Source organism: Phodopus roborovskii, unplaced genomic scaffold, assembly GCF_943737965.1.
Source record: "Phodopus roborovskii unplaced genomic scaffold, PHOROB, whole genome shotgun sequence".
In the NCBI taxonomy this organism is placed as follows: domain Eukaryota; kingdom Metazoa; phylum Chordata; class Mammalia; order Rodentia; family Cricetidae; genus Phodopus; species Phodopus roborovskii.
The window spans coordinates 59,034,175-59,049,534 of NW_026126480.1; the positions used below are offsets into that span (position 1 = coordinate 59,034,175).

At 41.8% G+C, this 15,360-nt stretch overlaps 1 protein-coding gene across 1 annotated transcript; it reads right to left on the reverse strand.

Moving 5' to 3' along the window:
* Positions 1-6,306: 6,306 nt before the first annotated feature.
* Positions 6,307-7,268, reverse strand: LOC127227759 (olfactory receptor 10V1). Its single transcript, XM_051192102.1, has one exon. It carries the CDS (start codon positions 7,252-7,254, stop codon positions 6,307-6,309), a length of 948 nt encoding a protein of 315 aa, XP_051048059.1. The 5' UTR covers positions 7,255-7,268.
* Positions 7,269-15,360: the final 8,092 nt, after the last annotated feature.

Consider the following 15,360-nt stretch of genomic DNA (forward strand, 5'->3'; position numbering starts at 1 on the left):
GAACAAAAGCTTTCTTCCCTATATTGTCCACCATTACTCTCGCCTTTAACCAGACACTTAAAAAAAAATAAATCTTAGCTTTTGAGATATCTCAGTCAGTTAAAAAGAAAAAAGAAAGAAAAAGAAAAGTGCTTGCTACACAAATATGAGGACATGAGTTCAATCCCTTGAACCACTTTTTAAAAAAAAAAAAAAAAAAGTCAAGTGCAATGACAAATACCTGTTACTGCATAGTAGAGACAGGCAGACCCTGAGGTCCACTGGTCAGCCAGACTTACCTACTGGGTGAGCTCCAGGTCAGCGAAAGAGCCCATCTCAAAAAACAACATGGACAGCTCCTGCGGAATGACAATCAAGCTGGTCTTCTGACCTACATACACTTTTACACTCACACACAAATTTATCACTGCTGCCTTTATTTATTGAGCACAATTTCCAGTGCCAATGTGTTCCTTTATACATTAGTCTTTCTCTCCCCCACCCCTTTATTTAATAGCTTCTGGTGTACCTCAAAATGATCTCAAACATTCTGTGTGATCAAACATGACCTTGACTTCCTGATCCTTCTGCACCCAACTCCCCAGTGCTAAGTTTACAGACACATCCTACCAATCCATGTTTATCCCAAGTTGGGAATCAAACCCAGGACCTTCTGCATACTAGGCAAGCATTCTATCAATTGAGCTACATCCCCAGAACAAGAAAGTCAATCTTTCCTTCACATAATAGTTTTCATTGGTGAGGCCATTCCTATAAGCTAACAGAATAATTGTTGGACATACAGCTAAGAAACATGAATGAAAAATGTGATTCTATTCACTGCATGTAATAACTACACTTAAGATAGACACCTAGTAGTAGACAGCGAACACAAAACACACTCAGTGGTATTTTTGTGAACTTTGTGTCTCATATTGCTTTTGTATTTTTGGACATTTTGGTCTTATTGGTCTTTTGCTTGTATATTATATTACAGTTTCTGATTTTTGTGTTTTTATGGTGTGTGTGTGTGTGTGTGTGTGTGTGTTTCATGTTTTTTTTTTCTTTTTTCCTTTTTTTAAAATTTTGGTTGTTACTATCATAGAGCCTTCATCTAGTAATTGATGGAAACAGAAGCAGACACCCACAACTAAATGCTGAGCTGAACTGGAATCCAGATGCAGAGAGGGAGAACAAGACCAGGCTACAGAAACACACAGAGACAGCTGACCTGAATAAGGAGGAGATAATGGGTCCCCAGACTGATAGCTAAGAATCCAGCATTGTACCAACTCAGACCCCCTGAACATGGGTCTCAGAAGACCTAGGCAGTCTAAGGAACCTCTGATGGAACCAGGATGTATCCCTGGTGCACAAAATTACTTTGGGGACATATTCCCCATGGAGGGATAATCCCTTAACCTAGAGGCAGGAGGGAGGGCCTAGACCCTACCCCAAATGACTTGACAGATTTAGATGACCAGGAAGGCATCACCCTACATATGGAGTGGGGGAGAGGAATGGGATGAGAGGGTGGTCAGGGGGGCATGGGAGGGTGGGAGAAAGGGAGGGAGAGGGAACTAGGATCGATATGTAAAATAAGAAAAATAAATATTCTGGTTGTTTTCTAAAAAGAGAAAGAAAGATATAGCATGGAGTAGGATAGGTGGGGAGGCAGGAAGGATGGGGAGGAGTTTGGGGATGGAAAATCGTGATCAAAATATGTTGTATGAAAAACATTTTCAATTTAAAAAATGTGACTCTGTCTCACCACCTAGCAGGCAGGAAAGCTGGCCCTGGGGTCAGGAGAGTGGGGAGAGCTGAGCCTGCCCCTCAGTGGCTGCAGCACTCAGGACAGTGCTTGCACCTCACCTGGCTAGCATGATAGAGCTGACCCTTCAGGGTTTGGGGGACACAGGTGATCTGGCCCCATGAACATGTGTGAGAGATTGGGTCCCACCCCTCATCTGGGTGGGCAAGGGAGAGATGCACTCCAGCATCCCCAGCCCCTCATTGCCTGTGCAGGTGGAGAGAGCTGGCCCTGAGGTCATGAGAGTGGGAGAACTGGTCCTGCCCCTCACCAGCTTCAGCACTTGGGAGAGCAGGCCCTGCACCTTGCCTGGGCAGCACAGTAGAGCTGACCCTGTCGGCAGGGGCACAGGTGAGCCTGCCCTGAGGGTGTGAGGGCAGGAGAGCTGACTCAACACACCACCACTGCCATGTGGTGGCATAAGTGAGAGAAAGATGCTCTCCCACCCACCCACTCCAACCCACTCAATTTGCGCCTTGCCTTCTGCAGTAGGCAGGAGAGCTGGCCTCAGGAATACAAGAGTGACTCTGCACCTCACCAACTGCAGCACTCAGAAAAACAGGTCCTGTACCTCACCTGGGAAAAACAAAATAGAGCTGAGCCTGGTGATATAGGTGCAGGTGAGCTGGCCTGAGGGCATGACGGCAGAATTGGCCACACTCCTTGCTGCTTGCTGAAGTGGGTGAGCTAACCAGAGCAGTGTTGCAGAGCTCACCCTGGTGGTGACTATGAGGAAAAGCTGGCCGCTGACCAGCCCATCTAATACCCAGGCCCAAAATCAGGGCTATGTGTTGGCCCACCCCAATATTTGCCTCATGTTTGAACTACTGGGACATGTGAAGGGGCCAGACCTGCACACCCAAAGCTGCAAGATCTCCAAAACACAACGCAACAACAGGATATCCAAGAGGAGTCCCAATGATGGCCCAGTATCAAGGGTAGTTGAAGCCATGTAGCATGAATTATTTTTGGTGTTAATAAAAACTTGGAGTCAGATATTGGTGGGGGGAGGAGGGAATCTGAAAGATAAAAGAAGCAAAACAGCCAGCCACTAGCTCTTACCTCTACCTCAGTCTGAAAGGGCAATGCTGTCTCCACTAATGCCTAGACTGCCTGCCTCAGACTGACTACCTAGATGGCCTACAGCTCCTCTGGCCTTATATTTCTCTCTCTGCTCAGCCATATGCTTTCCTGTCTCCACCTCCTTAGTGCTGGGATCAAAGGCATGTCACACCAAGTGCTGGGATCTTTGTGTGAGCTCTGTTTCTCTTTTAGACTAGATCAATCTCATGTAGCCCTGGGTGGCCTTGAACTAACAGAGATCTGTCTGCCTCCGTCTCCTGCATGCTGGGATTAAAGATGTGTGTCACCATAGACTGGCCTCTATGGCTAATTAATGTGGCTAGCTTTGCACTCTGATCTTCAGGCAAGCTTTATTTTTTTTTAGATCATAAACAAAATATCACCACAGATGGCCACAGAAAATAAACTCAATAGCATCTTTGGAAGTTCCTTGTCTTACAATACCATGTCAAGGTATTTTTATTTTATTTTATATATATATATATATATATATATATATATATATATATATATATATTTTACCCTACAGGCCCTTTGAATATATATATTATAGCTTCCAGTTTAGTGTATTTGTGGGATTCCTAAATGGGCAAATAAGGTTTTGAGGTTTCAAAAGCCCAGAGCTAGGTCCAGTGTCTGTCTCTCTGCCTGTGACCTACAGATCAAAATGTAAAGCTCTCAGCTACTGCACTAGTGCCATGCCCATCTGCTTCCTACCATGATGATGGACTAGCCCACTGGAACTGTAAGAAAGTCCTCAATTAAATGCTTTCTTTTATAGGAGTTACCTTGGCCATTGTGTCTCTTCACAGTAATAGAATCATAAATAAAGCACCTACCCATAGCTGGGTGGTGGTGGCAGCACACACCTTTAATCCCAGCACTTGGGAGGCAGAGGCAGGCGTATCTCTGTGAGTTCGAGACCAGCCTGGTCTACAAGAGCTAGTTCCAGGACAGCCTGCAAAACCACAGAGAAACCCTATCTTGAAAAAACAAACAAACAAAACAAAAAAAAAGCACCTATCCGTGTGCTCCTGTACATGAAAATACCCATTTATACACACACATGCACATGTGTGTGATGGTGAGAGATGTCATTCTGTAAATATGTTTCTCGTATTGGTTAATGAATAAAGCACTGTTGGCCAATAGGAAAGCAAGATAGGTGGGACTAGGAGACAAGGAGGAGAGAGGAAGTAGTAGGGAAGAGTCAACATGTAGAGACTTGAGAGAACAGAGGTCCAGGGCCTCTCTCCACTAAGATAAGACCACGTGGAAAAACTTAGATTAATAGAAATGGGTTAATATTTAAGACAGAGCTAGCCAATAAGAAACATTAGAAACAGGCCAACAGCATTATATCTAATACAGCATCTCTGTGTGTTATTCGGGTGCAGCATAGCTGTGGGACCAGACTGGCAGGGAAAACCCGCTCATAACAGTGTACACGCTGATATACACACATGCATCTATGCAAAAAAAGGATATTGCATCCTTCTTCTGTATTGTAACTACACATTGGAATTTGCAGGCTATGAGCAACCCTGTGGTAAGCATGTTTGACTTTAATCAATATGGTACTATTTGCAACTGCCGGATCATACAATATTTATTCCACCTAAAGAACCTGATGTCTGGAAGCCTAATGTCCTACAGACAACATGTACCTAGTAGCATATTGCAGTAGGATACGGAGCCAAAAGTGGCAGTGACTGTACCAAGGATGCTTTTTTTTTTTCTCCTTTTTTCTTGAAATAGGGTCTCATGTAGTCCAGACCAAACTTGAGCCTGCTTGTGTGGTTAAGGATGACTCTTGTTTCTGTTGCCTCTACCTCCCTAATGCTGGAATTAAAGGTATATACCACCATGAACTGATGGGAGATGTCATTCTGTAAATGTTTCTCATGCTGGTTAATGAATAAAGCACTGTTGGCCAATAGGAAAGGAAGATAGGAGGGACTAGGAGACAAGGAGGAATAGGAAGGAGGAAGGAGGAGTCAAGATGGAGAGACTGGGGAGACAAGACGCTGGCCCCTTTCCCCGGTAAGAAGACCACGTGGAAATATTAGATTAACAGAAATTGGTTAATACTTAAGACAGAGCTAGTGGATAAGAAACAAGTAACCGGGCCAACAGCATTGTATCAAATACAGAGTTTCTGTGTGTTATTTGGGGCTGGCACAGCGGCAGGACAAGACCGACAGTGGGAGGAAAAACCAAACTCCTTACAATGAACAGCTTCTTTTTTTTCTCTAATCTTTCAAATAAAAAATACAAATTTTCAGCTCTATAAGATGTTCTATAAGATCTTAGTCATTATTTACTTTTCTGCTCTTTGGAACTCTTTAAAAGAACTTGAGTTTTGCACCACATGTGTGTTGTACTTTTCTAGATCAGAAAGCAAATGTCTGAGAAGATTTCCAACTCTTGTCTCATTCCAGTTCTCCACTGAAGAAATGTGCTGCCTACTCAAACACCAACTCCACACCAAACCCATCATTACACACCCTCATTTACTCTAGGGCTGAATAATAAAGCATATGAACAACATTAAGTGAACTCATTGGGCATTATTTGTATATATCTATGTCAGTGGTTCTCAACTTACCTAATTCTGTGACCCTTTAATACAGTTCCTCATGTTGTGCTGACCCCCAACCATAAAATCATTTTTGTTGCTACTTCACAACTACTTTTGCTACTATTATGAACCATAATATAAATCTGTGTTTTCCAATGGTCTTAGACAAGCACTGTGAAAGGGTTGTTCAACTCCCAAAGGGTCACAACCCACAGGTTGATAACTACTTACCTATGTGTATATATGTAACAGTATTTAAAGAATAGTTCATTAATTTGAGAGGGCAAGATAGGGGAGGAGTTGGAATGGACAGAGGGCCATATAGAAATGATACACAGTACTCATGTATGAAACACTCAAAAAAAAAACAAACAAACAAAGGAACTCAGTATTTATGCAATGGTAATGAGATAGGTCAGAGCAGAATGTTCCAGGCCTGATGCTTGACTTGCTGCTAGTTTTCACCTTTCCCATGTTCAGTGTTCAAGATTGCCATCAACCTAAGACCTGTATCTGGAGAAAAGTCCAAGGCGAGACAGATGTTACATATGATGACTAAGAAAAGACAACTATAGTCACTGCTAGGTTTTCATTTTGAAAGTGACATGATCTTTTCACTCATATCTGCTGATGTTCATAGCCATCAACATTTAGATTTTACCAGTATTCTTCATTCCTGTGTTTGAGAATGACTAACCTGAAGCTGAGAAAAGAAACATGACTGTCAACTAGTAATGTGACTGGGAAAAGCTAACCATCAACCCTATACCCTACAAACCCCACCTCCCCATCTCATCAACAGTCAACTCAGCAACTCTACTCCCCAGGGTCAGAAAGGATCAGGGTCAGATGCTCATTGTTTTTCAAGCAGGAGGAACCTCATGACTGCCTTCCTCAAAGCATCCTTGAGTTCTTTGTTCCTCATGCTATAGATCAAGGGGTTCAACATAGGAGTGATGAATGTGTAAACCACAGAAAATACCTGGCCCCGCTCAGGAGAGTAACTGGAGCTGGGACACAAGTAGATGAGACTTGTGCATCCATACTGCAGGAGAACCACAGTCAGGTGGGAGGAACAGGTAGAGAAGGCTTTGTGCCTCCCCTCAGCTGAACGGATCTTCAGGATAGCATCCACAATGAAGACATAGGACAGAGTGATGAGGAGGAAAGGGATGGTGAGGACGATGACACTGACCACAAACAGAGTGGCCTCGTGGACACGGGTGTCTGCACAGGCCAGCCTCATGACAGGGAGGACATCACAGTAGAACAGGCTGATTTCCTTACTGCTACAGAAAGGCAGACGGAAGATGAGCACAGTCAACTGCAGGGCCAAGATGAAACCCAGCAACAGTGACCCTAGGGCCAGCTGGACACACAAATGCCAGCTCATGATGAGGCTGTAGCGCAGAGGGTGACAGATGGCCACAAACCGGTCATAGGCCATGACCGCCAGCAGAATACAGTCAGCACTGCCCAGGAAGATGAAGAAGAACATCTGGGCACCACAGCCTGCCAGAGAGACCACAGTTCTCTCTGTGGACAGGACGCTGGCCAGAGTCAGGGGAGCTATGGTAGAGGAATAGAAAATCTCCAGGCTAGCCAGATTCGCCAGGAAGAAGTACATAGGGGTGTGGAGACACCGATTGATCCAGATGGTGAGGACGATGGACATGTTTCCTCCGATGCTGACCAGGTACATCATGAGAAAGACCACAAAGATCAGCGTCTGCACCTCGGGTAGTTTGGAGAAGGGACGGAAGTGGAAGAGGACCATCCCAGTCTGATTTCCTTCTTCCATGTACTTAGTGCATTGGGTCTGCTACTGGCACAGATGATGCACCTGAGGATAGACAGATGCTAGGACCTGATGTTCCTGCTGGGTGATATGTTATACTCCCACCCTCACCCACCCTTGTCACTTCAAATACAACTGGTTTTGTTGTTATTTGTTTGTTTGTTTTTGTTTTTACACTGAGCCTACAATTCAGCAGCTCACTTCCATGACTGTTCTAAACAAAGAGTAACAGTTGACCACTGAAAGCTTTTGTTGGAATAGAGCATTAACTATGTTCTCACTTTATAACTGTACCTCTATCTACCCTGTCCTTCTCCCAAAAATCTAAGCTGACTATACAGTAACCCTCCACTGTCCTCTACAGTCCTAGTGACCTCTGCTTTTCATTCTGTTTCTGTGAATTTGCCTATTCTAGGTACCTCAATACACATGAAATTATTCAATTTATTAAATATAATCTTTCAAGGGCTATCAAAATTCATTTTTTAAAATTTTAACTGAAGTGTCTTTTATGGCCAATTAACACTGCTTGCAGAAGCTGTAGACATTGAAATGACAATCACAGCACCAGAAGAAGGATCCCTCCCTATGAAGTGTTGGTTAGAAAGACTTCAGAGGCTCTCAAAACAATACAGGTCTTGGCTGCCTACCAGAAAGAGATAGAGGTAAGACCCTATGACTGAAGATACAGCACATACTTTGGTTGTAAGAAACAGACAAATCAAGCGTGAACTTCACAGGAATCTTCATCACTACTAACTAGAGTTTATAGTTCAGAAAGTCAAAAACGTGTAGTTGGGACTCTTTAGGTGTGTGTGGTGGGGGTATAATTTACTACTGATGTTTCTCTAAATGGGAATATAGAAAGTTATATTGTTAAAAAATGTATACTTCTATTTATAGAAATTGTCAGCCTTGCTCAAAAAAAATTTCCTTTGCAGAGGGCAACAGCTAATACAGAGACTCATAACTAGTCTCAGTGCTGATAACAGATGACTGTGGAGTGCTTATGCCTAAATAAAACATCTCTGTGACTTTAAAGATCCAAGGAACACTGAAGAAAAGATTTTAAGAGCCAAGAGATAGGGAGGTGAGCTATGAAATGATGTCTTCTGAATGTAACATATCTGTTGCACCACAAACTTACAGCAGCTATGGCTACCTACACAAGATAAAGCCATTTAACATCCCATCAGAAATGGGAAGGAGATTGTGGGGTGCTTTCCTCCAGTAAGAGCTATAGGCAGGTTGCCAGAGGAGCTGGAGTCATTTTTATCCAGTGGTATAGCCACCAGAAATTTGCCTACACTCCAGTAAATAGTCACTACCCATATTCATAAAAGAAACTCTAATTAAACTCATTGCACACAGGGAGAGACAGAGAGAAGTTAGAAAGGAGACCACCATAAGTGAAAGAGACATAAGAGATATAATAGGAATGAATGTGATCATAACACATTGTATATGCATGAACTTGTCCCACATTTTTAAATACATTACTTTCATAACATTCTATTGTATGTACATATTACATGATTATTTTTATCCTCATCAATTCATCAACAATGCACAATTTCTCCCGTTTTTGGAAATTGAGAATAGTGTTGGAATATTCAGCATACCAAGAACTTTTCAAGTCAAGTCAGCACAGTAATCTTAAACGCGAGCATACCAAATCACAAACCCTTCCACTTTTGTGATCCTTTTCATAGTAGCCAAGAGTGTCTCCAGAGTTAAATTGCATAGGTGATAGTGTTAGAATGCACTAACCAACAATGGGACCTTAAGCAATCTATGGAAGCTTTCTGCTTTAATTTCTTCATCTATGAAAAGAACAGTGAGACTCTATACTTAGAAACATTAGGAGGATTAATCTGCCCAGGCCCTAGGAAGCTATCTATGAACATTAGCAATAATCATTGAAACTGTTGTTCTTCTGGAGGCTGGAGAAATGGTTAAGTTGTCAAGAGCACTGACTGTTCTTCCAGAAAACCTGGATTCAAAACCACATTTGGTGGGCAGTAACATGGTAGCTAATAACTGTTTGTCCCAGGGGCTCCAACACCCACTTCTGGCTCTGTGGGCACTGTACAAATGTGGTACACAGACATACATTCATAGGAAACATATACATAAAAACAAAAATAAATAAAACCTAAAAACAAAATGTTTTCTTCTGTCTCTGGTTTTCTTGTCTCTTCAAGACCTCCTTGATGCCTCCAGCTTCCCACAAAAGTCTCCTTTGAGTTCCTCCTGGTCCCATCCAATCAAGATGTCAAGCATAGCTCTTCTTTGTCTTCTGCCAATACACAAGCTAATACAATACCTAAGTTCCTTGACTTTCTCTAATCTTGTTACCTTCTGTGACATCCAACAACATCCCCAATACAGATTAGACATGACAAGATCACAGCATCCTATGGCTGGGGACACCAGAGACTGAGTGGTATTATCAACTCCAACAATACCATCTTCTGGGTCAACTCCTGTTTTGTTCCTCTCCAAGACTAATTCAGAATTCCATGGTGTCTTTAAATGTTCCATTCCACTTCCTTCACTAATATCTTGGTTTCTTTTTTATTGCTGTGATAACACACCATGACCAAGGAAATGTATAGAAAAAAATTTTTATTGGGGACTAGCTTACACTTTCAAAGTGTGAATCCACAATCATCATAAAAGGGAGCATGGCAGCAGCCAGGCAGGCATGGTGCTGGAACAGTAGGTGAGAGCTTCCATGAAACAGAGAGAGTGGAGAGGAGAGAGGGAGAGGTGGAGGAGTGGGGAGAGAGAGTTAATTGGAAATGGTATGGGTTTTTGAAACCTCAAGCACACCCCCCAGTGATACACCTCCTTCAACAAAGCCACACCTCCTAATTCTTCCCAAACAGATCAACCAACTGAAGTATTCGAACATATGAGCCTATGGGGGCTATTCTCATTCAAGCCACCGTAACTGATGATCCAGTCTCCAATGTCCTAAAAAGCTACCAGCAGGACACTTAATATCATTCTCCACAGATTTAGACATAGCATTCTCTGCTGACCTTGAGGACATCACACATTATCATATTACTTGGTACATGGACTCTTTATCTACTGACAGACTAATTTTTCAGACCTTCCTGTTTCCTCTGGAAATTTCCTATCCCAAAGTTTTTATCAATCTAATATCTACACCACTGTTTCCCATTATACAGCAAGTTTATCTCCCATGGAATAAAGCAGTCACAGCAGTGTTACCCTTCAAGATGTCATGCTGGGTTTGCAATCCCACTGCTTAGGAGGTGAAGGTGAGAGAAAGAGGAGTTAAAGGTCATTCTTAGCCACATAGTATGGTCTGAGGACAGCCTGGGATATATCAAATTATGAAAGAAAAAGAAGGGAAGAAGGAGGAGAAAAGGAGGTGTAGTGAACAAAACTCTCTGTCTCTTTCCCACAATAGCCATTATCTGTTCTTTATTACAAGCAGGCAAGCAACCTGGTTATATTTAATCCTTCTACTGCTTGAGACCATCTTAATGAAGGTTGTCAAGGACCTTCCAATTCCTAAATCGAACAGATAGCTTTGTGTCTGTCTATGTTGCAATCAAACCCATCCCTTTCCTAGAAATTCCTGGCCTCTGGTCTCAGTGGTACCATTGTATCCTCCCATGTCTCCAGACACTCCATTTTCAATACTTGGAAAGCCTATTCAGAATCCTGCTCAAGACTCACTCAGGCAAAGTTTTACTGACTTTTCAACTAATTACTCCCTGATGGGAGATGTCATTGTGTATATGTTTATCATACTGGTTAATGAATAAAGCACTGTTGGCCAATAGGAAAGGAAGATAGGAGGGACTAGGAGACAAGGCGGAAAGAGGAAGGAGTAAGGAGGAGTCAAGATGGAGAGTCTGGAGAGAAGTGAACCGCCATTCCTCCGCTCTCGGTAAGACCACGTGGAAATACATAGAAATGAGTTAATAATTAAGACAGAGCTAGCCGATAAGAAACAAGTAACTGGCCAACAGCATAATATCAAATACAGAGTCTCTGTGCGTTATTTGGAACAAGACCGACGGCTGGAGGAAAAACCTTACTCCTTACAGCTCCCCAGATCTACCTTCCATCCTCCCATGTCCTGTGGAAGGCTAGTCTCTAATGACTACATCAGATGGATCCATCACCCTCTGGCTTCTAGTTGGGTTTGACCAAAGATAGGTGCTAACTGGAGAATAAAGAACTATGTAATAAAAGGCAGAGTGTTAATCTCCCACAGACTATCATCTCTCCCTAATCCTGTGGTTCAGTGGCCACAACTCTGAGTGAGTGTCATATCCTCCATAGTACATGGTGTGGCTGAGCTCCAATGGTTCTGTTCCCTTACCTTATTACTTCTTCCCCAAGGATAGAGACAGCTTCCCATAATGTTGGCCCTCAGTGTTCCACCATCCCTTATGGGTTCCTTGAATTCTGTTCTTGCATTTGTAAATAATCCCAATACTAGACACTTGTCCATAGTATACTATATAAGGCAGGTCATAATAAATAATAAATTGATGCTTAAAAAGACATCTATTGTTTTAATTTATCTTAAAGTTTCAATATTGAATATGCATTCCTTGTTCAGCTTACGATTAATAGAAACAAACTTCACTGAAAATTTCCATGGTGTCTACAATAACAAATTAGACCAATACAAATACACACAAATATAAACACATGCAAGCAAGAGATGGAAGAGAGAATCTCAGGCATTGAAGATACCATAGAGGAAATAGATTCCTTGACCAAAGAAAATGTTAAATCCAAAAAATATCTAACACAAAATATCCATAAAATCTGGGAGACCATGGAAAGACCAAACCTAAGAAGAATAGGGATAAGAGGAGAATAATCCCAGCCCAAAGGCACAGAGAATGTATTCAACAAAATCGTAAAAGAAAACTTTCCCAACCTATAGGAAGACATCCTTATAAAGGCACATGAAACTTACAGAACACCAAATAGGCTGGACCAAAAAAAAAAAAGAAAAAAGTCCCCTTACCACATAATAATCCAAATGTTAACTTACAAATAAAGAATTTTAAGAGCTGCAAAGGAAAAAAGTCAAGTAACATATAAAGGCAGACCTATTAAAATTATACCCAACTTCTCCATGGAAACTCTTAAAGCCAGAAGATCATAGACAGATGTTTTATAGACACTAAGGGACAATGAATGCCAGCCTTCTACTATAGCCAGAAAAAAAAAATTCAATCAAAATCAACTGAGAAAGCAAGATATTTCTTGACAAAACCAGATTTAAACATAAATCTATCCATAAATACAGCATTACAGAAAGTACTAGAAGGAAAACTGAAACCCAAGAAATTCAGTTACATACATGAAAGCACAAGCAAAAGATAATCTCATACCAGAAAAACTCAAAGAAGAAAAACACACACACTATCATCATCACCACCAAAACCAAAAAATAAAAGGAATTAACAATCACGAGTCAATAACATCTCTTAATATCAATAGACTCGATTCATCAATAAAAAGAGACTGGCTAACAATAGATACAAAAACAGGATTCATCCTTCTGCTGCATACAAAAAACACACCTCAACCTCAAAAACAGACATTTCCCTGGAGTAAAGGGTTGGGAACAGATTTTTCCAATCAAATGGTCCTTAGAAGCAAGGTGGTGTAGCATAACAATCCTAATATCTAACAAAATAGACTTCAAACTAAAATTAATCAAAAGAGATGGAGAAGGAAATTTCATATTCACCACAGCGACGATCCATTAAGATGAAATATCAATTCTGAACATCTATACCCCAAATACAAGGGCACCAAATTTGTAAAAGAAACATTACTAAAGCTTAAATCACACATTAATAGTGGGAGACTTCAACACCCCACACTCACCAATGGACAGGTCTACCCCAGCAGAAACTTGACCGAGAAACAAGGGAACTAACAGATGTTATGGCTCAAATGGACTTCACACAAACACAAAGGAATATATCTTCTCCTCAGCACCTCATGGAACCTTCTCTTAAACTGACCACATATTCAGTCATTATGCAAATCTCAACAGATAAAAAAATAATTGGAATAACTCCGTGTATCTTATCAGACCACCATGGGCAAAAGTAAAAGTTCAACAACTACATAAACTACGGAAATCCTACAAACTCATGCAAACTGAACAACTCGCAAATGAACCACCTCTGGGTCAAGGAAAATAAAGAAATTAAGGACTTCTTAGAATTTAATGAAAATTAATCCACAACATACCCAAAAATATAGGACACAATGAAAACAATGCTAAGAAGAAAGTTCATAGCACTAAGCATTGATGACTTTGCTTGACACTCAGTGATTCTTAGAGCATAAACCAGTGCCTGGCACTCTAAAGTCATGGGATGACCATTACATAAAAGATTTACTAAGAGAGATTTGTAGGGTGGGTCTGGGAAGATGGCTCAATGCATAAAGGGGCTTGCTTTGCAAGCTTGAGAGCTTGTTGGCAAGACAGTCTACCCAAAACAGCAAGCTTTCAGTTAGGTGAGAGATCCTATCTAGAGGCAATAAACCAGGCAGTAATTGAGGAAAATTCACAATGTGCTGCTCTGGCCTCAGGACTCCCTTTCTGCCTCAGAAAGTCAGCAGTTCCACAGTACAGTTTTACAGTTCTATGTGCACTGAATCAACACTCCACACTAAAGAAGGCAGGACTGGTGAGGTGACTATGTAGCCACCAGGAATGGAACCTAGATTTGGTAGGAGACAACTGGAACCCCCAAGTTATCCTCTTTCTCCACATCTCCATACTCATGACACAGCACACACACGTGCGCACGCACACACACACACACACACACACACACACACACACACACACACACACACCAGTGTAATAAAAACAACTAACCCAGAACTTACCAGGAGTGCTGAGAAATGTGAACTTCAGGACATTGATGGCTTCTGAACTCACCGCCGCTGTGTGTGTGGCTACACAGAGCAGCTATGGCTACCTACACAAGATCAGTCCAACCAAGATTCTAGCACATATCTGGAAGGTCAACCTCTCTCTCTCTCTCTCTCTCTCTCTCTCTCTCTCTCTCTCTCTCTCTCTGTGTGTGTGTGTGTGTGTGTGTGTGTGTGTGTGTGTGTGTGTGTGTGTGTGTTTCAAGACAGGGTTTCTCTATGTGGCCCTGCCTGTCCTGGAATTAACTGTAGGCCAGGCTGGCCTCGAACTCACAGAGGTCCTCCTGCCTCTGCCTCCTGAGTACTGGAATTAAAGGTGTGCACCCCCGTCACCACCCAGCCACAACCTATCTCTTACTGAAAAAGTACTGACAATTGATAGCTTTCTGGATGAGTTCTGTGTTTTTATTTGTTTTTGTATTATTTCTCATGCTATGGTGGATATCCCAACACCCATGCATGTATGAGCTGCACTAAATGGATTCACTGGATTACATTTTAAAAGAAAACATGAAGTTTAGGGGGTCCACGTCAAACACAACTTGGTGGGTAGCCATGGCCATATTATATTGTGTTCATGTCTGAAATTCTCAAAAATAAAGAAAAACTAATATTTAAAAGGACCCCATGAAGTTTAACTCACCATTCCAGACTTTTGAAATCCTGGGAAAACTTCCAATTTCTGACTCAATATACAGCCAAGTTCTCCCCACTGGCATCTGCAACTGCAAGGAACTTGTGGCCCCAAAGCTAAGTCTGTTCACTGAATCGCAGCTCCAGGAAGCTGCATCCCTCACTCAGGCTCCTCTGTTCAACATGTCTCAAGTAATTTCGAAAATCAGAAGAGCAAAGAAGAAAAGGATCAAGTGCAGACTAAGACCAGGATTCAAACCCTCGGTGAGTTTCTTGTCTGTAAATAAACACCATTTACTAAGAGCATGAGTACCAGGGTTCCCATTAACACACCACACACCCTTTTGTTCCTTTTCCTTTCTCATATTTTTTGTTCTTAGCTATTTTTTGCTTTGTATTGTGTTTAAATTTTTTGTTTGTTTGCTTGGGGGGTATTTTGTTTTAGCTTTTGGTTTTTTTGAGTCAGGGTCTTATTGGGTAATAAGCCCTGGCTGGCTGAAATTGCATATG

What these genes read in the sequence shown, in the direction of transcription:
- LOC127227759 (XM_051192102.1), bottom strand. Translation starts at nt 7,254, where the DNA reads ATGGAAGAAGGAAATCAGACTGGGATGGTCCTCTTCCACTTCCGTCCC.